General features: G+C 40.3%; 1 protein-coding gene across 1 annotated transcript in view; it reads right to left on the bottom strand.

The window, feature by feature from the left end:
* The window catches only part of LOC136552446 (cytochrome P450 716A1-like), a 30954-nt gene extending 19865 nt beyond the window's left edge, over positions 1-11089 (bottom strand). Inside the window, exon 1 of the mRNA XM_066544018.1 lies at positions 11011-11089. Coding sequence (XP_066400115.1) covers positions 11011-11089 — 79 coding nt within the window. The remainder of the gene's footprint in view (positions 1-11010) is intronic.
* Between the last annotated feature and the right edge of the window lie 15261 nt (positions 11090-26350).

Raw genomic sequence — 26350 nt, 5'->3', positions numbered from 1 at the left:
AACTGGTAATGATGATGTCCAGGTAGTTCAGAATCTATCTGAGCAAGCTCAAGGTGCTACTACAAATTAGATACAGTATAATCCTAGATCATCAGTGCAGCATGTGTAAGAGCCAGCGGGGCAAGGTCAAAACCAGATGAGTAATTTTGGCACATCAGGCCACATACCATCATCGACTCAAAAAATAGCACCATCAATTCAAAGGATCCATAGAGATATAGATCCTAATGTCTATAACCAGAGACTTCAAGTAGCCAACCAGCAGAGGACCTAGCAGATAGAGATTCCACAGGGGTATCATTATGGCACAGATTATAATACCCTTCACATGATTCCGAATCTAGGGTATCAAGACACATGAGATTTCAATCCGCAAATGGGTTAGCAGGTGCAGAGAAATCCAAATTTAAATGCTGATGAGTTGCTGCTGAGAGTGACCGAGATAATGAAGAATTAGTTCGGTTTGAAGCCAAAAGGGCAGACCTTCTCATACAAATACTCATATCCAGAATGATATGATTTGGTCGCTCTTCCTATAGATTATAGGCTCCTAGAGTTTGCCAAGTTCACTGGCCAAGACAGCACGAGCACAATAGAACATGTCAGTCAGTATCTTACACAGTTGGGCGAAGCATCCATTGAAGAGGCCCATCAAGTTTGTTTCTTCTCCTTGTCCCTATCAAGGCTAGCCTTCACTTAGTTTTCATCACTGCTAGTCAACTCCATTGCCAATTGGGCTGACCTAGAAAAGAAATTTCATATATATGTTTATACTAGGACTAGAGAAAAGAAGATTACCGATTTGACAACTATAAGGCAGAAAACTAATGAATCATGCATTGAGTTTCTTCAGAGGTTTTGAGAGACTAGAAATTTATGCTTCCCGTTAAACTTAGTTGATGATCAACTAGCTGCTTTGGCCATTCAAGGAATGCTGCCAACATGGAGAGAGAAGCTGCTGGGACAAGAGTTTGATAACTTGGATCAATTGACTCAATGAGTGGCAGCGCTCAATAGTCAATTCCAGAGTGTGCACAGAGATACCTGATTCTAGAAAAGTACCACAATGACTGAAGCTTATAATCCATATTCAGTCGATGATAGCTATGGAGATGATGAAGAAGAAGAGGTTACCACGGCTGAATGGAATTAGGGCAAAAAGACAGTAATGGTACCATATCCTTGGGGAAGAGGAGTCGAGGAGAGCTATGATTTTGACATCACAAAATCAGATAAGCTCTTTGATTTCTTGGTTGAGAAGGGACATATCAAGTTGCCCGATAATCATGTTATGTTGCCCCCTGATCAGTTGAAGAATAAGAAGTTCTGCAAGTTCCATAATGCTACTTCTCATTCCACTAATAAGTGCAGAATTTTCCAGCAGCATATACAGAGGGCTATTCAGCATGGAAGGCTCAAATTTGATACGCCTCAGAAGATGAAAGTTGATGATAATCCTTTCCTAGGAGATCAAAACGTGGTCGATGCTAGGCTACTCAAAGGAAAGAGTAAGGTCCTGACATCAACCAAATCAAGAGGAACTAGAAAAGTCGATCCCAAGATGCAAATATCGGCTGACGAATACAGAGAAATTAGAAGACGTCGCGGCAAGCAAAAGGGCTAATATGAGTAGGGAGAAACGTCAAAAGATGGGGCAACAAAGCCATGGATTATATCTCAAATTCTATTGAATAAATGGCAGCGGCAGAAGGAAAAGGATTATCAGCGTTGGTTAGAAGAGCAAGAATACCAGCGTCAACAGGAAAAAGAGAGGTATGAAAGAAAGCAAGCTAAATCACATTAGAATTGTCCTTTCTTCAGACATGGTTGGAACAAATGTTTGAAGTTGCCTACCAGGAATAACTATCCAGAGTGCAGCGAACAATATTAGGAGTTTAGGCAATCTCAAGCCAACCATCGGTCTATCCATGCTCAAGATGCATATCATCATAATAACATGGATCGGCACCTAAAAATAGAAGTGTTCATGATTGGCTTGGAAAATGAGTTGTTGATCAAAACTAGGCTGATTATGAAGAAGAAAGTAATGAAGAAGAATATGTTTGGCAGGAAGGCCAATGGTGTACAGGAGGCAAAGGCCAATGGTGTACAGGAGGTTTGACAAGAAGCCAGAAGAGAAGGGTGCAATGCCTAAGGAATAGGGAGTTGTAATAGGCTCAGGCATCCGGTAAACCTCAAGTATGGCATGCTAAGCAAACAACCGATTAAAGGCAACCATCGGCTAATATTCAAATGGCTTTCCTATTGCCATCAGAGTTTAGAGCTCTAGCAGATCAAGAAGTTTATTTAGATTTTGATGAATCAGAGTATGAAGAGATAGTTGCTAAGTTAACAGTTATACAACATGCTATATTTGATAAACTAGTCAAGCATCGGCACTTAAAAGCTTTATATGTAAAAGGTTTGGTTGATGGTAAGTCGATGAACAAGATGTTGGTGGATGGAGGTGCTTCTGTTAATCTTATGCCTTACATCACTTTTTGTAAACTTGGCAAGGGACCAGGAGATCTGATTGAGACTGATATAATGCTTAAGGACTTTGGGGGTAATGCGTTTAAGACCCGAGGGGTAATGAATGTCGAACTAACAATCGTGAGTAAGACTCTGCTTACCACGTTCTTCATCATCGATGGAAAAGGGTCATACAGTTTACTCCTTGGTTGTGATTGGATTCATGCGAACTATTGTGTGCCATCGACCATGCTTCAGTGTTTGATTCAATGGCATGGAGATGATATCAAGTTGGTTCATGCTGATGAATCTATGAGTATCGCAATAGCTGATCTAGTCTTTTGGGAGCTAGGAGACTTCGAATGCTTTTCTAGCAAGATATAGGAAGGAGGCTTCATTAGAATCAATAATGAAAGCCAATAGTCGATCCAAGTAGTCAGCTTTGAAAGTTTGTCTTAATAGATAATCCAATAGATGGTACAGATGGCAAACTAGGACATGGCTTCACGTCGGCCGATGAATTAGAGGAGGTAGATATTGGTTCTGGAGATAGACCTAGGCCAACGTATGTAAGTGCCAAGTTGGATCCTAAGTATAAGCGAGAGTTAGTTGATTTATTAAAGGAATTTAAAGACTGTTTTGCTTGAAAATACTATGAAATGCCTAGTCTAGACTGATCAATTGTTGAACATCAATTGTTAATCAAACCTAAATATCGGCCGTTTAAACAAGCTCCGAGGAGATTCAACACAAATGTGCTTGATGATATCAAAAAGGAGACTGAAAGGTTACTGGAGGCAAAGTTCATTCGGCCATGCCGATATGCAGAGTGGATATCGAATGTTGTTCCTGTGTATAAGAAGAATGGAAAATTAAGAGTTTGCATTGATTTCAGAGATCTAAACAAGGCTACACCCATGGATGGTTATCCGATGCCGATAGCCGATATGTTGGTAGATACAACAGCCGGGCATAAGGCTATTAGTTTCATGGATGGCAATGCAGGATATAATCAAATTTTTATGGCTGAGGAAGACATAGCAAAAATAGTTTTTAGGTGCCCTGGCGCAATCAGTTTATTTAAGTGGGTTGTGATGACCTTTGGTTTGAGAATGACGGTGCAACTTATCAGAGGGCGATGAATTATATTTTTCATAAGTTAATCGATAGGATTGTTGAAATCTACATTGACAATGCGATGGTAAAATCTAAGGGGTACAAGGAATATCTAGCTGATTTGTGAGAGTCTTTAGAGTGCACAAGAAAACATGGTCTAAAGATGAATCTCAATAAGTGTGCCTTTAGAGTATTAGCTGAACAATTTTTGGGTTTTATGGTCCACAAGAGAGGAATCTAAATTGGTCAAAAAAGTATGAAAGCAATTGATGAGGCAGTGCCCCCGACTACTAAAACAGAGTTACAATCTTTGCTTGGTAAGATTAATTTTATCGGAAGGTTTATTTCAAATTTGTCGGAAAAGGTTCTGTCGTTTTGTCCCTTGTTGAAGTTGAAAAATGATCAAGAATTTAAGTGGGGTGATGTACAACAAAGGGCATTTGAGGAGATAAAAGAATACATGAAATGTCCACCCGTGTTGGTCCCTCCTCAACAAGATAAGCCTTTTAAGTTGTACGTATCGGCCGATGACCAAACGATTGGATTGGCCTTAATGTAAGAGTTTGAAGAAAAAGAACGAGTTGTTTTTTATCTAAGTAGAAGACTTTTGGATCTAGAAATAAGATATTCTCCTATTGAAAAGTTATGCTTGTGCTTATATTTCTCTTGCACTAAGTTATAACATTACTTGCTATCGGTTGAGTGTATAGTTGTTTCCAAGGCTGATGTGTTCAAGCACATGCTATCAATGCCGATATTAAATAGGAGAATGGGGAAGTGGATTCTTGCATTGTCGGAATTGGACTTGAGGTATGAATCAGCTAGAGCAGTCAAAGGGCAAGTAATAGCCAATTATATCACTCAGCATCATAAACCGAGTATTGGCTATGTAGAGCTGATACCTTGGACGCTATTCTTTGATGGATCATCGTGTAAGCAAGGTGGTGGCATTGGTATTGTTATTGTTTCACCTTAGGGGGCAAGTTTTGAGTTTGCTTTTCCAACTGAACCAATAATTACCAACAATCAAGCAGAATATGAAGCTATTCTTAAGAGACTTTAGCTTCTTCATGAAGTAAAGGCCGAGTCGATTGAAGTATTTGGAGATTTATAGTTAATTATTAATCAGTTGTTCGGCCTAAACGAATGTAAAGATGATATTATGAGGGGATAATATGATAAATGCCAGAGGTTACTCTAGGAGTTTCCTCATATTTCCCTTTAGCATCTTCCGAGAGCACAGAATCAAGAGACTAATCGGTTAGTTCAAAGTGCATCAGGTTATCGAGTGTTTCAAGAGATCTTAAGTAGTGAAACCTTAACTAATGATTGGAGAGTTGAAATAGCCGATTACCTTAAAAATCCATCATAGAAGGTTACTAGGAAACTAAGATATAAATCTACTAAACATATTTTGCTAGATGATCAACTATATTACAAGACAATTGATGGGGTATTGCTTAAATGCTTAAATCAAGAAGAGCCTAAAGTATTGATGGGTGAAGTACATGAAGGGATATGTGGAGCTCATCAATTAGCTTATAAGATGAAATTGATTATTCGTAGAACTGGATATTTCTGGCCAACAATACTGGAAGATTGTTTTGAATATTATAAGGGGTGCCAATGTTTTGGTAATATTCAGAAATTGTCCGCATCGGCTATGAATCCAATAATCAAATCATGGCTGTTTTGAGGTTGGGGAATTGATCAAATTGGCTAGATTTTTCTGCCTTTAAGTAAAGGACATAAGTTTATATTGGTAGCAATAGATTACTTCACTAAGTGGGTTAAGGCAATTCCTTTAAAGATGGTAACCTCAAAGAGCATGGTTGATTTTGTCAAGGAGCATATTGTGTATCGTTTTGGGATTCCTCAAACTATCACTACTGATCAAGGGACAAGGTTCACATCAGAAGAGTTTAGAGATTTTGCTACCAGTACGGGAATTAAGTTATTAAATTCTTCTCCTTACTATGCTCAGGTTAATGGCCAGGCAGAGGCGTCCAATTAAGTTATGATTAAGCTGATCAAGAAAAAGATCGAAGAACAGCCAAGGAAGTGGCATTCAACGCTTAATGAGGCATTATGGGCATATAGGATGGCCTATCATGGATCAATTAAAACATCATCTTATAAACTTGTGTATGGTCATAATGCAGTCCTTCCTAGGGACATTCAAACTAGATCGAGGCGTGTCACGCCACAAAATGATTTGTCAGCCAAAGTTTACAAGAATCTTATGATGGATGACTTAAAAGACTTAAGTTGCCATCGACTGCGTGCTCTTGAGAATATCGAAGCCAATAAGCTAAGGATTGCGAAGTATTACAATAAGAAGGTCAAGAGCAAATAATTTTCTACAGGGGACTTGGTCTGAAAGGTGAAATTATCAATCGGGTCAAGAGATAGCAAGTTCAGCAAGTGGTCACCTAACTAGGAAGGACTTTATCGGATTAAACATTATGTGTCTGGCAATGCTTATATTTTGGAAACACTAGGAGGAGAAGAGGAGTTTGACAGAGCAATCAATGGAAAATATCTAAAGAAATATTATCCTAGCGTTTAGATTAATACTTGATAGCCGATTTGTTCAGTCATCGGCTCTAATAGCCGGTACCAGAAGGGTATCGCCTCTAGTTCAAAAATAGACCCGAAGGGAAAAGCCAACACAATATGTATCATCTATAGAGCAAATATAAGCATAGACAAATTGGTACATGGAATATGAGTACAGAGCAAAAGGGAAGTCATTTAAAACGAAGAGATTGTTTGATAGCTTCTCCTATTACAAACTAAAGGTCAGGGAACACTTTGTTCACTATGCCTTTGGCCTGGGAAGTGAGGGCTACGGAGTTGGCAGTGTTGAAGAAGTCCTTGTCTAGGCGCTCATGGTCCTTAGGGTGTTCAGTGCCTAGGAAACCATGGGGAAAAAGTCGAAGCTTGTGGCAAGAGTGAGCTTACGCAACAGCCAATGCCATGGCAGCACCATGACAAACACCATGAAGGGCAACCTCTTTGATGTAGTTTGGGACGTCGTAAAGGTGAACCACTGACATGGCACCCCTAGCGTTGATGAATCCTGCCACATACTCTATAGCTGTTCGAAGGCTTTCCAACTGGGCCGATAGGTCTAGAAAGATTCGAGGGAGGGATAATCAAGATCTTTAAGACAAAACTAAGAAAAACAAAAAATTGTGGTTGACATCTCACCCAATGATTCTAGCCTCGGCCTCAGCTAGCCTCGCTTGAGTGGAGTCGGCCTTATGTACTGAGACGGTGAGAGCGTCCTATAGTGCGTTCAGATGAAGGTACATCCGCCAAAGATCACGGGTTGCATCCTCCTAATGATGAAGATGCTGGCATGGTGGCATAGGCTCATCAACGGCCTCTTCAACATACCTCTTGCCAATCTCCATGCTTTCGAGCCTATTGAAAAGCAAATCGCACCAAAGACACAGAAGGTTTGGGACAAAGTAGGTTGTTTTTTAATCCATAGCCATGGCCGTATATATAGCCCAAGAGGTGAGAAGATAGGCTTCATTGGGGTTATGGAATTAAAGTTAGTTATGGAAACAGATCAACACTCTAGAAATTCAGTGAACGGATCATGAAAAAACAACAAATTTGGACTTCTTGCTTCCCATAATTACAAGATACCGTAGGATTGATAGAAAAGGTTTACATTAATTGATGATCAACCCACTATGACTTCTTTGGATTGAAGGTAGTCTAGATCCCCACAAGGCTGAAGGTCATCATGGACTAAGTCATATCGGCTCGCTGATAGAAGTGGCATCGGGAGAGAGAAAAGGCCGCCTGCTAAAAAGATGCCCATATATCCAACCAATTTCTCAGTGACTGAGAAACCATGGGAATGAAGTCTATGGTTTTCCCCCAATGAGCATTTGATAGAGTGAACAAGGGAAAGGTGTCCACACATTTTAACCCTTACAAACACTAGAACAGCTCTGCGATCATGGTGAGAAAACTCAGGTGATGTCACAAGAATTCTTCTAACCACAGCTACTGATCCTCTTGCTCGACAAGGCACTGAAATGAGTGACACAATCACCCTATGCATAAGAATTCTTCTAACCACTCAAGACCCTCATAGCAAGGAATTAGACCATGGAGGGTCTGGCAGAGCCAAGGGCACTTGAGGAAGCAAGCAGAAGAGAAACATAACTGAGTTGTTGGGTTGCTCTCGCTAGAGTCGGACAGACATTTATAGTCGGTCTAGAAGGATGGATCCAAGCGTCCGTGAAGCAATAGTGCTCTCATGAAACTTTGAAGTATGGGCCCATAAGCAGGCAAGGACGTTGGTGAAGGTGACGGATAGTAGGCCATAGATCAAGATTCTCTACCCATGAATGTGGACCCATCGGTGGTACTAACGTAGTAATTTTGGAATAAAATTATTTTATCCCAAAATTGGGGGGCATGTGTTTACACCAAAATTTGGAAAGAAGAACACAAAAACTTGAAGCTTCCAAGATTGTGTCATCAAGGAATCGATTGTATAAGGATCGATATCAGCTGATTTAGATGCGGTACTGGGATCGTCTCTCTTCGGATAACATCATCATATAACATCAATGAGCCACAGTTGGCGTCAGGAAAAACATGTTGGACTCTACAAAAAGGGAAAGATTAGGGTCCAAGTTATCTTAAGTTAGGAATGTTTTCTTATATACTAAAGATTGTAATGAGTTGTACTTGAGTAGGATTCATGCTTAGGTTCCGGGTATAAATATTGAACCCCGGCTATTGTAAAAATAATCCAATCAATCAATAACAATTACTTTTTTTGACTTTACGCCAACCCTTAGGAGTAGTTGTAGTGTAGATCTTGGCGAGTTCTTCAACAAGCTGGGCTGCATTAGTTCGGCCGATCTTCGGCTTGTCTGTAAGTACCGTTATGGCTTATACCTCTGTTTGTAAGGCTGCATCGGTTTGGCTAACCTTTTACGATCTATAGTATAAGCTAGTTATCGATCCTTATCTAGTTTCAAGTACGACTGCATCGGCTAAGTTTGACCTCCACTGCTCGAATTAGACTAGGGTCAACTTATCAGCTCTACCTAAGGGTGGCATCCTTCAGGTAGATTCATTAAATTATTGATCTTGCTGATATTCTTATTGTCATTAGTTTCAGTAATATCAACCTGCCCGATCAAGATCAAACTAGATCGGCCTCATATCCTTTTAGTCCCTCGTTTATTTTGTCACAATGCGATGGTCCTTAATTTAAAAGATGGATTATGTTTTATCGACTGTTATGCTTCGATCTTGATCATACATAGTACACATTCAAGGCATGTCTGATCTTGAGAAGGTTTACTGGCTAGTTGAATCTAGTCTATAGCTCGCTATTATGGATGTAACGATTCGGTCAATCCCCACTGTTAGTACTTTAGATCGGAGTATGCTAACTGATAGACTTGCTTTTGACTAGGTGTGATCTTAGTTGTTTGTTATGCATGCATCGGCTAAATAGCCGATCGCCCACACTTTAACGCGTATAGTATGTTTTTATAATCCTATCAAATATGAATAGATCTATTTATTTTAAAGGTTTGATTTGTTGTCTTTATCATGACTGCCATCGATCCGGTCAAACCCCACTATTAAGGATAACAGGTTAGGTCTGATGAGTTTATAGATCTATTCATGTTAAATAGTCGATTGTTCACATGTTGTAATCCCTTTTCTACCTGAATCAGCTATTTCAGCCGATTCACCTGTGCTTTCACACATATAGCATGTCTTTCAGAAATCTGTCAATACATAGATGATTTTATGGATTCTTCAGCTTTAGTTTGTTATTATCATTATAGCTGCATCGATCTGGTCGAACCTCACTGTTGATGGCAACATATTAGATTCAGAGCGTCTATAGATCCACTTGTACTAGATAGTCGATTTGTTCGCATGTTACATCTTTTCTCATTAAACTTATCGGCTCGATGCTTTACACTGGTTATATTTATCTAGCAGATGATGTTACTTATATCTGGGTATGTTGTATTCGTTACTATAAAATCAATCATGACCCACGAACATCGTAGTCCTTAAGAGCCTATTTCTTCTTGTATCTGCTATTTAGTCGATTTTCCTGTCTGGTTGCTCCCAAAGCGGCGCACTTGGAACTGTCTAGGCAAAACCAACATATTCCACCCTAAATTACTTATAAACTTTCTCTTCTTGTCAATTGCAGGTCAAATTAACAGACACGCCTTTAGGAATTCACAGGGTCGACTGGTCCTGCGTTAAAGCCAAGCAAATCTCTAGCCTTGCTCTATCAGGCAGATCCTTTTGGCTTGCTGCGTGTTGACACTTTTTTATGTTGACAAAGGCCCAGAAGTATGACTTATATGCTCCAACCAGAGAGGATGATTTTGGCAACCTAGTATCAGTAAAGAGTTTAGGCGAAACTCATTCACACAAAACTTGCAATTCAAGGCATAGTCCATTGTTCAAGTTGTGGATGGGTGTAGCTTGAAGCTCTAGGTGAATGTTCAACTTAACAGTCTCTGCTGAAAAACACTGGTCTATAAATAGTAGTGGGAGAAAGAAAATATCTATAGTATGATTTAGAGATATGGTGAGGATTGTTAGAATTTATATGGATAAAAATCCCTAAATCCATATGAAGAAATTCTAATAAATCTCAAAGGCCCAATATATGTGTTCCTTAATGGGCTTTATTGTTTAAGTCCATGAGTAGAGGTGGAAGGTGCAACATCAATTAGTACCATATTGTTAGTTGATGTGGAGGTAGGGTGTTGTCCTCCCTATATATATACCAATACTCCTGGGAAAAGACATAACAACAATAGAACTATCATTGAAAGTTTCTAGTTAGGAAAATCTTAAGATAGTCAATTAGTGTTTTCCACTTCTTACTACTGTGTTGTCTTCTAAGTTTCTCTTTCCCAATCCTTTGTGCGCACGGAGAGTTGGGAGAGCAGGCCTCCAGAACCACCATCTGCATCTGTGACATCTGCTCGGGTGTGCGGGCGATTAGATTTTTGGGGAGCGTCTTCGCGACTGCTCGCTTCTTCCTGGTGACTGTCGACATCTTCTTCTTCTTCCTCGGGTCGTCTACTTCTCGGTGGATGTTTGAGGGACTGTACTGCGTACATCTTCCTACACCGACTATGGTCAGCGACTTCGAGCAACTCACCATGAGTGGGACTAGAGCCACCGGTGCTTTGAGCATGGGTCCCTCTGCAGGGTACATCTCTATTCTCAAATTGGTTAAATTCAATCTCATTTTTGCTATGATCAATACATTGTTTATGAACATATTTGCTAATAATCTAAGCAGTAGTAAAATCACACACAAGCACATATTTATCATCACAAATTTGTTATGATTTTTCTGGATTAATTTTAACATGAAAATACCTAAATTTTTGGGGGGCCTTGTGAGCAAGTAAACGATGACCGGAGTGAGGAAGGTGACCAGGAGTGCAACAGCCACCGAGGACGCCATTGTTGTGCGCTAGCTAGAGCCTAGTGCTTGTTGACTAGCTAGTCTTTAGGTTACTACTAGGTAGTTGGTACCACTGGTACAGATAGAGTGCAAGCACCATATATCGTGGCGCCGTGTAGACGTGACGTGTGCTGCTGCGATCGACGAGCTGCCGGGAAGGCAAAGCGGACAGAGCGGCATCTTCATCAGGGTGCTGCATTGTGATTTTTTTATAGGTAGATGATGCCGCCGGGGATCTGATCGAGAGACGAGGGAGGAGGGATGGTTGCCTCGATCGGTTGGAATCAGCGTGGCAAACATCTGGTACATGCTAAAAATGTAATAGGGATATCTAGAGAGAGTGTTCACTGATCCAAAGAAAAAGGAAAGAGAACTATACAAATACAAGCATTCACCAACGAAATCTAGCATTTGTTGGTAGCTGATGCGTGCAATCATGCAAATGCGCGCATAGATTCCCCCTAGCTAGCCAACAAATAAGTGTTGCAACATGAATTCAGCTCCAAGCAATTGCTGCACGCTCACAATCAGCGGAATGGGGACAAATGTTGTCATGTTACACATGTGTTCATCGTTAGAGTTTGTATGTGTAACGGTGTGTTAATCTGTAACTTTATTACTGAACGTTGTGGCGTGCTGTTGGCTGCAGTGGTGACTATGTCATTCACGTTGGGATGATTACATCACGATTAGGGTGTAAACGGTAATAGATATTTTTCGTTCGGATAGTTATTTGTTACAAGTTTTGAATATCCACAATATTTTACGGATGTCAAATATAAATGCATATAATTTTTTATATCAAATACAAATACAATTTAACCATTATCTATTGTATATCCAGTCAGATATGCTTGAAAAAAAATATGATCTACACATTATACAAAGATAAAAAAACAAATATTTATAGTTATATACAAAAGCAGCACTTAATCTGAATTCTCAAGCTAAATTTGAAAGACCTCCCTCAAACTTTAATACTGGATAGCAAACACACCTAAACTTTTAAAACCGGACAAAATACCGTCCTTAACCATTCCAAAGTAATTGCTCAACAAAATATCCAATGAGCATTTAAATATAAAGACTATACATTATACAAGGACTAACAAACAAATATTTATAGTTATATATAAAAATAGCAACTAATCTAAATTCTCAAGCTGAATTTGAAAGACCACCCTGAAACTTTAATACCGGATAGAAAACACATCTGAACTTTTAAAACCAGACAAAATACCCTCCTTAACCATTCCAAAGTAATTTCTTGAGTTTGTTTAGAGGCCCAAATGTTTGTTATAAGTTCTCAGATTTTTGAAATTCAGTTTCTTTCCATTTTTCAAATGACAAAAAATTGGACCTTTAAATGATCTCAAATAAAATTGTTGTGAAATACAAAGTTATAGATCACGCTGAGAACTAAAACTTTGATGTAAACCACATCAACATCGGAGGCCATTTTAAAAAAATGAATATCAAAATTAGAGAACTTAAAATGAATATTTGGTCCTCTAAGAGACTTTAGATAAAAAGGTTTTAACTATAAAGTTGTATATCTTATTGGGAACTACAACTTTGATATAGACTATATCAACATCTGAGGTCATTTGAAAATTCAATTTTTAAAATTTTAAAATATGATAACATAAAATGAATAAAGTTATCAATCGTGTTTGGCTCTACAATTTTTATATAAAGTTTGTATCCATATAACTTCATATGAGAAAGTTATGCTTTTTATATTTTTTATATAAGAGAAAAAGCGAGACCAGATGACAGGTGGGCTCCACTACCATGTCAGCATAACCACACAAGAAAACACTTTTAAAATGGTCAAGCAGGGTATTTTGTCTGGTGTAACCTATTTGACAACTAACCTAATGCTTCATGCTCCAATTAAGCATATGGAGGTCGATTTCCACTTTGTTCAAGAGCAGGTTGCACATAATGCTTTACATGTCTGGTTCATTTCCACAAATCAACTAGCAAACATTTCCACCAAGGCATTGTCAAGAGCACCGTTCAACATGATATGTGACAATCTCAACTTCATGAATAATGGCTGAGATTGAGGAAGGTTGTCAAAATCTATTTGTGTAATGATATGTTAATCTTGCAACAGATGACAACTATATTACAAATAACACTATCATATTACAAAATAATATTTTGAAAGCCCTAGTTTAGTTTTGGATAATTGATAAAACCTATGGACTAATCCTTGTACTAAGAGTGTAGACATGAAAGGATGGTCCCATGCAAGTGGTGGAGCAAGAGGATGATCATGATGGATGGTGATGACCAAAAGATGATCAAGTGCTGCACATTTGGAAGAGAAGAAAGAGAAAAACAAAAAAATGGGTTCAAGGCAAAGGTATATTGATAGGAGCCATTTTTGGTTTGCACTCAAGACATCATAGAGGGTGTGAGTAATTTAGGATCCATAGCTATACTATTAAGAGGAGAATTCTCATTGATGATATGGTAGTCAAGTGCCACTAGGTGATTGAATTCCATGCATATGCATTAGGACCTAGTGTGCTAGCAATTAACCCTTGAAAATGCTTGTGAAAAATGCTAACACACGTGCACTAGTGGTGAGACACTCTGGTGTTGGCACATAGAAGCAAGGGTGTTGAGAAAGGAGTTATTCACGCTGGTCACTGGATGACCGGACGTGTCTGACACTGATATCGGACGTGGTATGCCAGACTCGGGTGGTGGCGCAGACATGATCAGACATGTTCGAAATTGGAACTGGACACATCTGGTATTTGACCCCACCATGAGAAGCTAAGGCAGGGATGACCGGACTCCAGGCTACATCTATTTGTGTTCAATCTAACACGTCAGGTCATGCCCTGGACCTCTTGGTGTAGTTTTTGAGCGTGAACGGGCGCTCTGTGCAACGAGCGATCTGACGCTGAGTGTCATGTTCAGTCAGAGGAGGCCAAATGTGCGGTTGTGTGGACCTAACACAGGGGTGCATCTAGTTGGTGATACCGAACGCGCCTAGTCGCTCTAGGGTGGCTCTGGGAGCTCTCTAGAGTTGACCTAACGCTGCCCAGCGAGCGTCTGATCGTTTTCAAGTAGCGTGTCCGATCATTCACTAACATTCACACAGAGAGAGCCATTGGGTGCCAATGGCTATATCTGTTTGAACGAGACATGTGGCATCTAGACGTTGACTGGTCGTAGCGACCGAACCATACCGGACGTGTTCGTTCAGTTCATAGCAAGCCCAGTGAAGGGGTATAACTGCTAGTTGAGTTGTTGGGTCTCTATATAAGCATGGTGGCTGGCTCATGCTCACTCCCTTGGCTCTCTAACTTGTTGATACACCTTGTGAGCATACTCCCACACTTCCCACTCATCTAGCTTGTGATTTGATCATCCAAAGTGAGATTGGGAGTGATCCAAGTGCATTTGCATTGTGTTTGAGCATCTAGTGGCACTTAGGATCATGTTGGCTATGGGTATTCTTGTTTCTCTTAGTGATTGCCACCACCTAGATGGCTTGGAGCAGTGGAGGAGCATCGGCACATGTTGGTGATTGTTCATGGCCAGCTCCGATGATTATGAGGGGTCTTGTACCTTCCCCGGTGGAGAGTATAAAGGTAACTCTAGTGGATTGCTCGTATCATTGAGTTACCTCACTTGTGGGTTGGTTCTTGCGGTGTCCAATTGTTTGGACGAGATTCATGCAACACCTCTTAACCGCCGAACCACCAAGTGTTGGTCGACACAACGGGGACTACCATGCCGGCAAGCACATGAACCTTGGGAGAAAAATCTTGTGTCTCTTGTGTGATTGGATTTCTTCTGGTGATTGGTCATCTTTATATTGTGATTGGTTCATTCCCAACACAGCGGTATAATTACCCTACTCACTCTAGTATTTTCTTGCAAACTAGTTGTAGCAAGCTCTTCAGTGTAATTAGTTTTGAGAGCTTGCTTAGTAGCTTAGTTTCATCTACTGGAGCTCTTTAGTGTAGCCTTGTTGAGAGCTTTTAGTGAGTAGTGACTTAGCCCCTTATGTGCCTAGTGATCATAGCAACTAGAATTGTTGGGTAGGTGGCTTGCTACCCTTGTAGAGCTAGAGCAAGTTTGTATTTCACCATTTAGTTTACTAACAAATTGCTCTAGTGAATTTGTAGGGTTTTAAATAGGCTATTCACCTCTCTCTAGCCATATTAGGACCTTTCAAGTGGTATTGGAGCCATGGTCACCATTTGATTGAAGGGTTAACAACCTCGGTGTCAAAAGATGGATCAAGTTGTGTTCAACCATGTGGGGGGCAAACCACCATTCTTTGATGGCACATACTATGATTATTGAAAGAGAAAGATGAATATGTATCTTGGTTCAATCAATGATCAAGTGTGGGATGTAACCGATACTGACTTTGTGATTCTTGATTCAAACAATCTTACCAACAATGACAAGGCCAACAAGCAATGTAATACAATGGCTCTCAACACCATCTACAATGCCATTGATTCCAAGGTGTTTGAGCAAATCAAGGATTGTGAGAGATAATGAGGTGTGTAAGAGATTGGAGGAAACATATGAGGGCACACTAGCGGTGAAGAGTGCTAAGTTGTACATCCTCAAGGACAAGTTGACAAGCTTCAAGATGAAAGACGATGAGAGCATTCCGAAGATGTTCCATCGATTGCAAGTGATTGTCAATGACTTGAAGGCTTTGGGAGAGAAGATCAATGATGATGATGTCTGTCATCGATTCTTGATGTGCTTGCCTCTAAGATTTGAGACCTTGAGATTGATCATCATTAGAGGAGGATTGAAGCAACTCACCCCTAACCAAGTACTAGATGATGTCATGACACAAGAGACATACCGTGTGGAATGAGAGGGGTTGACAAGGATGAGAAGAAGGAAGATGAAGACAAGAAGAAGAAGAAGATTGTAGCATTCAAGGCTAGCGCATCATCCAAGAACAAGGGCAAGTCCAAGAAAGAATCAAGTGATGATAAAGATGCTAGTGACATTGATGATGAGGCTATGGCTCTCCTTGTGCACAAGATGGGTAAATTCATGAAGAAGGGCTATGGTGCAAAAAAGAGAAGGGATCATAACAAGGAGTATGTGACGAGATGCTATAAGTGCAAGAGCCCAGATCACATTGTAGCGGATTGTCCCTACAATAGTGACAATGATGAGGATGAGAAGAAGAAGCATAAGAAGGAGAAGAAGGAAATGAAGGAGACGGAGAAGAAAATGACTTTCCAAAAGAAGAAGAAGGGTGGAGGCTATGGTCACTTGGGATAGTGATGGCTCTTCAAATAGTGACGATGACAAGAAATCCATCAAGAAGGCACTAGCAAGCATCGCCATCAACAACAAGCTTTCTATCTTCGACACCCCATCGACATGCCTCATGGCAATGCCCACCAAGGTAAAATATGATATCAGTGATGATGATTGTGAAAGTGATGATTGTAGGAGTGATGATGATAAGGAGTACATCAAGAAGGAGCTCTTGGACATGTGTGAGCAAGTACACACTTGCTTTGAGATGAAGAGAAAGGAGTGCAAAAAATTACGCAAGAAGATCAAATCTCTTGAGCAATCCTTTGATGAGCTCAATGCTTCTCATAAGAGTCTAAGGGAAGACCATGAGAAGCATGGAAAAGCTCACTCTAAGCATGAAAAGGCTCACTCCTTTCTCATCGAGCAAGTCAAGAAGGAGGAAGCCAAGAAGGAGCAAGTGATTGTGTCATGTGATGTGGGACTAAACTATGATATTCTTGATGAATCTTTTTATAATCTCATTGTTGTTGCTCCCACTAACCCTTCTTGTAGCACTTCCACCTCTACTTCACCTTTGAGTGATGGTTTCACTTGTGATGCCTCACTAATGGTGGAAAATGAGACCCTCAAGAAGGAGGTGAATGAGCTCACTCATGCCTTAGGCAATACCTATGGTGGAGATGCCCGCTTGCTAAAGTGCTTGGGTAGCCAAAGGTTTTCTCTCAATAAAGAGGAACTAGAATATACCCTAAGAAAGGCAAGGCGGCCTTTGTCACTCCCAAAGCTAGCTTTGTGAAGGGCAATGGTCGGTTTTGTAATAGATGCAAGCAAGTTGGGCATATAGAGCAATATTGTAAGACTAGCAAGAACAAGCAACCTAATGTATCCTCCATTAGATTTGATTCTTGTTATATGCTTGTTAAGGGTTCCAATGGTGTAAAGGTTAAGTTCATTGGTGCACCTCATGAGAGCTCAAAGAAGAAAGCTATTTGGGTGCCCAAGACCTTACTAACTAACCTTCAAGGATCAAAGCAAGTTTAGGTACCTAAAAAGAATTGATCTTCTTTTGTAGGTCAATTATAAAGCCAGAGGAAGGCACTGGGTGCTTGATAGTGGGTGCACACAACATATAACCGGTGATTCAAGAATGTTCAATTCAATCAACACAAATGAGAGCAATAGGGTTGATAGTATCATATTTGGTGACAATGACAAGGGCAAGGTTAAAGGTCTTGGTAAGATTGCAATATCCAATGACTTGAGCATTTCCAATGTGCTACTAGTAGAGAGCTCAAATTTCAATCTATTGTCGGTAGCTCAATTATGTGATCTTGGTTTCAAGTATATATTTGGTGTGAATGATGTAGAGATCATAAGTGTAGATGGCTCTAACTTGATATTCAAAGGATTTAGATATGAGAATCTGTACTTGGTTGATTTCAATGCTAGAGAAGCTCAATTGTCAACATGTTTGCTCACTAAGTCTAGCATAGGTTGGTTATGGCATAGAAGGTTTGGTCATGTTGGAATAAAATAATTGAACAAGTTGATTAAGCATGATCTAGTAGAGGTTTGAAAGATGTCACATTTGAGAAGGATAAGCTATGTAGTGCATGTCAAGCTGGAAAGCAAGTTGGTAACACACATCCTAAGAAGAGCATGATGAGTACATCTAAGGCATTTGAGTTGTTGCACATGGATTTGTTTGTACCAACCACATACACTAGCATTAGTGGAAACAAATATGGATTTGTGATTGATTTCACTATATATGCATGGGTGTTCTTTCTTGTTGATAAGAGTGATATGTTTGCAACCTTCAAGACATTCATCAAGAGAATTCACAATAAGTTTGAAACAACCATCAAGAAAGTGAGAAGTGATAATGGTAGTGAGTTCAAGAATACAAGAGTTGATGAGCTTTGTGATGAGTTTAGAATTAGGTATCAATTCTCAGCCACGTACACTCCACGATCAAATGGCCTAGTTGAGAGGAAGAATAGAACCTTGATTAATATGGCTAAATCAATGTTGAGTGAGTATAATGTGAGTCATTTATTTTGGGCTGAAGCAATCAACACGGCTTGCTACTATAGCAATCGACTCTATTGTCACCCCATGATGGAGAAGACACCATATGAGCTCTTGAATGGAAGAAAGTCCAACATTGCATACTTTCGGGTTTTTGGTCGCAAATGCTACATATTGAAGAAAGGCATAAGATTGAGCAAGTTTGAGAAGAAATGTGATGAAGGTTTCTTGCTTGGTTACTCAACTACTAGCAAGGCTTATACAGTTTGGAATTTAGCTAGTGGTACTCTTGATGAGGTTCATGATGTTGAGTTTGATAAAACCAATGGTCCCCAAGAGGAAGATGAGAATATAGATGATATGAGAGGCACTCAATTAGTCAATACAATGAAGAATATGGACATTGGTGACATAAGGCCTAGAGAGCTGATTGATGTTGAAGATGACAAGAATCAAGTGCCCTCTAATTCAAATATGTAAGCTAGTGGTTCTCATAATCAAAATCAACCTAGTGCTAGTGATGACAAAGTGAAAGATCAATAACAAGTGGCTAGTTCATCATCTCAACCAAGTGATCAATCAAATGCAAGCAATCAAATGCAAGTGCTCTAACCAACCAATGTAGCAAAAGGTCATCCATTGGACTCTATAATTGGTGATATCTCTAGAGGTGCGCAAACAAGATCAAGATTGGTATCATTTTGTGAACACTTCTCATTTGTGTCATCCATTGAACCTAAGAAGATAGTTGAAGTTTTGTTGGATGTTGATTGGGCGAATGCTATGTATGAAGAGCTAAACAACTTCATAAAAAACCAAGTATGGGAGTTAGTTGAGAGGCCTAAGGATCATAATGTGATTAAAACAAAATGGGTCTTTTGGAACAAGCAAGATCAAGATGGGATAGTTGTAAGGAACAAAGCAAGATTACTGGCTCAAGGTTACACTTAAGTTGAAGGTCTTAACTTTGGAGAAACATATGCCCTTGTTGTAAGATTGGAAGCAATTAGGATCTTGTTAGCCTATGCTTATGCCCATAACATCAACTTGTACCAAATGGATGTGAAGAGAGCATTTCTAAATGGATACATCAATGAGCTAGTCTATATTGAGCAACCTCCCGGTTTTGAAGATGAGAAGAAACCCAACCATATCTACAAGTTGAGAAAGGCTTTGCATGGTTTGAAGCATGCACCTAGAGCATGGTATGAGAGATTGAGAGATTTCCTACTCTCTAAGGGGTTTATTATGGACAAGGTTGACACCACTCTCTTCACGAAGAAAATTAGCAATGACTTGTTTGTGTTGTAAATTTATGTTGATGATATCATATTTAGATCAACCAATCAAGATTTTTGTGAGGAGTTTGGAAAGATGATGGCAAGTGAGTTTGAGATGTCCATGATTAGAGAGCTTAGTTACTTCCTTGGTCTTCAAATCAAGCAAATAAAGAATGGCACATTTATGAGTCAAGGCAAGTACGTCAAAGACATGCTCAAGAAGTTTGGAATGGATGATGCTAAAGCTATTAGTACACCAATGGGGACAAATGAAAACTTAGATAGTGATGCTAGTGGCAACATGGTGGATCAAAAGATGTATCGGTCTATGATTGGAAGCCTATTCTATATGACCGTATCAAGGCCGGATGTGATGTTTAGTGTATGCATATGTACAAGATTTCAAGCCTCACCAAGAGAGTCATTTGAAGGCAACAAAGAGAATATTGAGGTACTTGAAGCATACACAAAATGTTGGATTGTGGTATCCCAAAGGAGTAAGATTTGAGTTGATAGGATATTCGAACTCCGATTATGCGGGATGCAAAGTTGAGAGAAAGAGCACATCGGGCACATGTCAACTATTGGGAAGATCACTTATGTCTTGGTCATCAAAGAAGCAAAATAGTATAGCACTTTCAACCATCGAAGCGGAGTACATTTCGTCTGATAGTTGTTGTGCTTAATTACTTTGGATGAAGGCTGCTTTGAATGATTTTGGAATCATGTTTAAACAAGTGCCATTGCTATGTGAAAATGAGAGTGATGTGAAGCTCACCAACAACTAGTTCAACATTCAAGAATAAAGCACATAGATGCCTGCCATCATTTCATAAGAGATCACCAACAAAAAAGGAACATTTGCATCGAGAGTGTGGGCACTGATGATCAACTTGTCAATATTTTCACCAATCCACTTGATGAGAAGAGATTTTGCAAGCTAAGGAATGAATTGAACATACTTGACTTTTCAAATATGTGTTGATCCACCCCCATTATATGACATGCCTCTCCTTCGAGCAAAGCAAGGTAAAGTTGATTGACACATCATTCATAAATTGCTAAGGACTTGTTTAGTGCATTAGTCATTCCTATCATGTCTTAGGCTCATTCATGAAAATCAAATGAATTTGATGCTTGTATGGTACCACTATTGTTTGTATGCTTGATATAAACTAGTGGTAGCATATGACATGTTTGTGGGCTTGTGAACCTAGTGTTTGATCTAGAAAATAAGCTATAAGTGTTTAACTCAACATGGTACAAGATAACCCTTATTTGGAGGTGTGAAGAAGCTTGTACTTAGATCAAACCGAGTTAAATATCTTGTGCAAATGATCTAGATTGAACCAAATTTGGAAAAATGATCCTCACTTCAAATGATTTCACCCTAACCTATCTAAAATTTGAGCTCACCTTTTGTGCTAATTGTTGACAAAGAGGGAGAAAATTTCACAAAGATAGTAAAAGATAGGGGAGCAAACAAATGAATGACATTGTAAGGGGATCAATTAAAATTTGAAGTACACAAGTAGGGGGAGCAATCTCATAAACTTGTATGTTGTATTTGTATGTGCATTACATATGTTTGCTTGCATGGCACAAGTTTTTAAATTCCATATCCATGCTTGTGTGGTGTATGCTAGATTATAGAAAGTGATTAATGAAATGAAAACTAGTATGCATAGGATGGCTAGATATTCCTTGATCTTTTCAAATTGGTACTAGAACCTTGCTTCTAATGTTGATCTCATGAGGTATCTAGTTTGTCTTTGCTTTTTAAGTGATATCTAGCAAATCATGGTGCTAAGGATGGTGTTCAAATGGTAACTCCGATTGGTATGACGCTTCAAAGGTCCATTCTTTACATCTTAGCATCATTTGGTAGATATTACTCTCCCAAACATCCAATCCATGCATATGTACAAGCTTTCAAATCCAAACTCTTAGCACATATGTAGGGGAAGCTAATACTACCAATTTAGGTTGATAAAACTTGTCCATAAACGTTACACATGGTAATATGCTTGGGAAAGCAACATGAATCCAAAAAGATTTCATTGAATATCTTTTTAAATAGGTTGTCATCAATTAACAAAAAGGGAGAGATTGAAAGCCCTAGTTTGATTTTGAATAATTGATGAAACCTAGGGACTAATCCTTGTACTAAGTGTGTAGACATGAAAGGATGGTCTCATGTCAAGTGGTGGAGCAAGAGGATGATCATCGGCCTGTTCGCTTGTTGGTTTCAGCCAGCCCAAACCAGCCAGCCAATAGTGTTTTTCTCTCACAATAAACCAGCACCAGCCAGCCCAAACCAGCCCAAAAACTAACCAGCGAATAGGCAGCATGATGGATGGTGATGACCAAAAGATGATCAAGTATTGCACATTTGGAAGAGAAGAAAGAGAAAAACAAAAAATAGGCCCAAGGCAAACGTATATTGATAGGAGCCATTTTTGGTTTGCACTCAAGATACCATAGAGGGTGTGAGTGATTTAGAATCGATAGGCATACTATTAAGAGGGGAATTCTCATGGTTGATACGGTTGTCAAGTGCCACTAGATGATTGAATTCCATGCATATGCATTTGGACCTAGTGTGCTAACAATTAACCCTTAAAAATGCTTGTGAAAAATGCTAACACACATGCACCAGTGGTGAGACACTTTGGTGTTGGCACATAGAAGCAAGGGTGTTGAGAAAGGAGTTGTTCGCGCTGGTCACTGGGTGACCGGATGCATCCAACACTAATATCGAACGCGTCCGGTATGCCAAACATGGACGGTGGCGCAGATATGACCGGACATGTCTGGAATTGGGACCGAACGTGTCCGGTATTTGACCCTAGCATGAGAAGCTAAGGCAGGGATGACCAGATGCCGGGATGTGTCCGTTCGTGTTGGATCTAACGCGTTAGGTCATGCCCTGGACCTCTCGGTGTAGTTTTTTAGCGTGACCGAACACTCTGTGCAACGAGCGACATGACACAATGTGCAATGAGAAACCTGACGCTGAGCATCACATCTGGTTAGAGGAGACAAAACATGTGGTTCTATGGACCTGACGCAGGGGCACGTTCGGTCGGTGATACCGGACATGTCCGGTCGTTCCTAGGTGGCTCTAGGAGCTCTCTAGATTTGACCTGATGTTTCAAGCAGCGCGTCTGATCGTTCACTAACATTCGTGCAGAGAGAGCCATTGGGCGCCAATGACTATATCTGTTTGAACGATACACATGGCATCCAGACGTTGACCTAACGCAGCGACCGGACGCATCCGGTCAGTTCATAGCAAGCCTAGTGAAGGGGTATAACGGCTAGTTGAGTTGTTGGGTCTCAATTTAAGCGTGGTGGCCAGCTCTTGCTCACTCTCTTGGCTCTCTAACTTGTTGATACACCTTGTGAGCATACTCCCACACCTCCCACTCATCTAGCTTGTGAAATGGTCATCCAAAGTGAGATTGGGAGTGATCCAAGTGCATTTGCATTGTGTTTGAGCATCTAATGTCACTTGGGATCATGTTGGTTGTGGGCATTCTTGTTTCTCTTGGTGGTTGCCACCACCTTGATGGCTTGGAGCAGTAGAGGAGCTTTGGCACATGTTGGTGATTGTTCATGGCCGGCTTTGGTGATTGTGAGGGGTCTTGTACTTACCTCGGCGGAGAGCCGAAAGGTAACTCTAGTGAATTGCTCATGTCATTGAGTTACCTTACTTGTGGGTAGGTTCTTTCGGTATCCAATTGTGTGGACGAGGTTCATGCAACACCTCTTAGCCGCTGAACCACAAGTGTTGGTCGACACAACAGGGACTAGCGTGCCGGCAGGCACGTAAACCTTAGGAGAAAAATCTTGTGTCTCTTGTGTAATTGGATTTCTCTCGGTGATTGGTCATCTTTATATTGTGATTGGTTCATTCCCGGCACAACGGCATAATCACCCTACTCACTCTATTACTTTCTTGTAAACTAGTTGTAGCAAGCTATTTAGTGTAATTAGTTTTGAGAGCTTACTTAGTAGCTTTAGTGTAGCCTTGTTGAAAGCTCTTAGTGAGTAGTGATTGAGCCTCTTTGCTGCCTAGTGATCATAGCAACTAGAATTATTGGGTAGGTGGCTTGCAACCCTTGTAGAGCTAGAGCAAGTTTGCATTTCGCCATTTAGTTTACTAGCAAATTGCTCTAGTGAATTTGTAGTGTTTTAAATATGCTATTCACCCCTCCTCTAGCCATATTAGGACCTTTCATATTTGCAATGAATTCTACAATACTTCCTGGCATCATGTTCGCTCACCAAGTATGATCCACAAATCATAGCATAAGGGCAACTCCAATTTAGTGGTGAACTGCCTCATCAAAAAAGCACAACCATGCGTGCTATGTTCAATATCGATGTGAATCTTCTCTCTAGTTATATGTACTAAACCAACACGTGAGGCCGATTCACCTTCAACCGTTCAACAACTTGAAAGACAACAATGCAGGTTTAGGTTTGTGTTAGTGTACATATATATATGTTCATTAATGTTCATGCTTCAACTCTTCAATCCATTGTTTTTATTCATCATTGGAGATGCAACACACGGGTTGCCAGAGCTATACCAGGGGTGCCAACACACAACACATTCATGAAAAAAATGTAAAAACAATTATTATGGTTAATTTTTCACTATCCATGCACCCAAAGACAAATTCACGCATACAAGGCAAGTACACCTTGAATTTTGCTAGCTTCGCCTATTTTTGTTGTCTGGGTGGTTCTGCACCATGACCCAATAAAAAGAAATCTTTCCATGAACAAAACTAAGGAGACAAAAACAAAACAAATCAACACAAATCTCAAATAAATATAGACCATAAAAATGTTGAGTACAAACAACTCCTGATTAGATACTAAGGCTAATTGTTAGCCAACTAAATTTTAGTCTTAGCCCATCCAAATAGGAGGCTAATAGGTCGACTAATTATTTAGCCAAGCCTCAAACTATTTGTTAACAAACTAGCGATGCTAATTTGAGCTAATTTTTAGCTCTCACTGATAAGTAGCCCTCGCTAATCAAACATCCCGTCGAAATGGTAACTATGTACATGTAATTTGGAGTCTTATAAAGTCATCTAATTTGGTGTAAATCATAATTTCTGAGTCCTGGCACAAGGCGAATACATATTAAATCATCCCAAGAACCTATCAAATATATGGAGTATTTGGTCTACCTCATTCCACGAACCAAAAACCATATATATATTTTGCAGAGAGGCTAGCGCCGGGATGTTCGGATGGACGCCCGCGTCTGGACGTGGCTCGCGATAATAGGCGTGAGACCGCGCTGCATGCGAAAGGAGCCTGCGCCGCCTATTTTTGCGCCCCACTGCATGGACCCCACGCTGCTTCCCGCCCTGACTATCGTGCTTGCTCTGTTTCACGCGCGCATGTAGGACTACCAAACATCTAGATGAAACACTTGCAACATATGTCCAAAACAGCTGAAACACCTGCAAACTATGTCTGAAACATTTGCAAAACACCTGAAAACACCTGAAACACATGTGTAGCCATTGCAAACATATGCAACATTCAGATCTACTTTTGTCACATCCAAATAAAACACTTGCAACATACATATGAAACACCTCAAACACTTGAAACATAAGCTTGCAACATGCATGTTATGCTACATCCAGATGAAACAATTGAAACATACGTCTGAAACACCTGGAACACTTGAAACATATGCTTGCAACATGGCTATATACCATTGCAAACATGTGCAACATTCAGATGAAATAGTTGAAAACATATGTCTGGAACATCTGAAACACAACATCGCTAGCAGCCACGGCCTGTTGCGGCAGGAAGCTCGGGTCGGTGGTGGTGTGGCTCCATGTTGTAGTGTCTTCGGCCAGTGACAACCTTCGACTAGTGGCGCCGGGGTAGTGGTGGCACGGTGAACCCCGCCGCCACGATAGGTGAGGTAAAGTGGGGGTCCAACGAGGGATGCGGCGTGGCGCGGAATTGAGGCGCAGTAGGGGATTGCCATAGCGGCGAGGTAGAGTGGGACGGGTGGATGGCTCGGTGAAGGCGGCTATAGAAGATGGACGGCGTGGTAGAGGCGGCCTTAATGGTCGAGTGAGTGGGGAAATGTTCTGGAGTACGTGCAATAGACAGATGACATAAGTCGTGACCCTAGCATTACCTTATGTTTTGTCTTTATGCCACCGCAGCATCTGCGCATGCGATGCTCTTGACTTCCTCTCCGGGGACAACATTGCAGAAAAATTCGGAGAGAATTCCCATACAAATATTTTAAACCACATAAACAAACAGAATAGTCTGTTTCTCGTGCACTGCAGAGAGTGCAGACTGCAATGATGCGACGCCTATGTATATCGATGGCCTTGTTGGCTTCAACTTATCGGCCGTATTTTAATAAAATAATAATATTTTTTTCTCACAATAAACAGCATCAACCGTTTTTTTCTAGTCAACCGAACACAGCCGATCACCTCTGACTTATGTCTTGGACCTAGGACTCCTGAGCATCTTCCATTCCCCTGAGTTGAGGAGGCTGTAGCATCACCAGAACACAGCCGATCACCTCTGACTTATGTCTTGGACCTAGGACTCCTGAGCATCTTCCATTCCCCTGAGTTGAGGAGGCTGTAGCATCACCAGCTCTTAT

Source organism: Miscanthus floridulus, chromosome 4, assembly GCF_019320115.1.
Source record: "Miscanthus floridulus cultivar M001 chromosome 4, ASM1932011v1, whole genome shotgun sequence".
In the NCBI taxonomy this organism is placed as follows: Eukaryota; Viridiplantae; Streptophyta; class Magnoliopsida; order Poales; family Poaceae; genus Miscanthus; species Miscanthus floridulus.
This window is presented reverse-complemented; position numbering and strand designations above follow the sequence as displayed.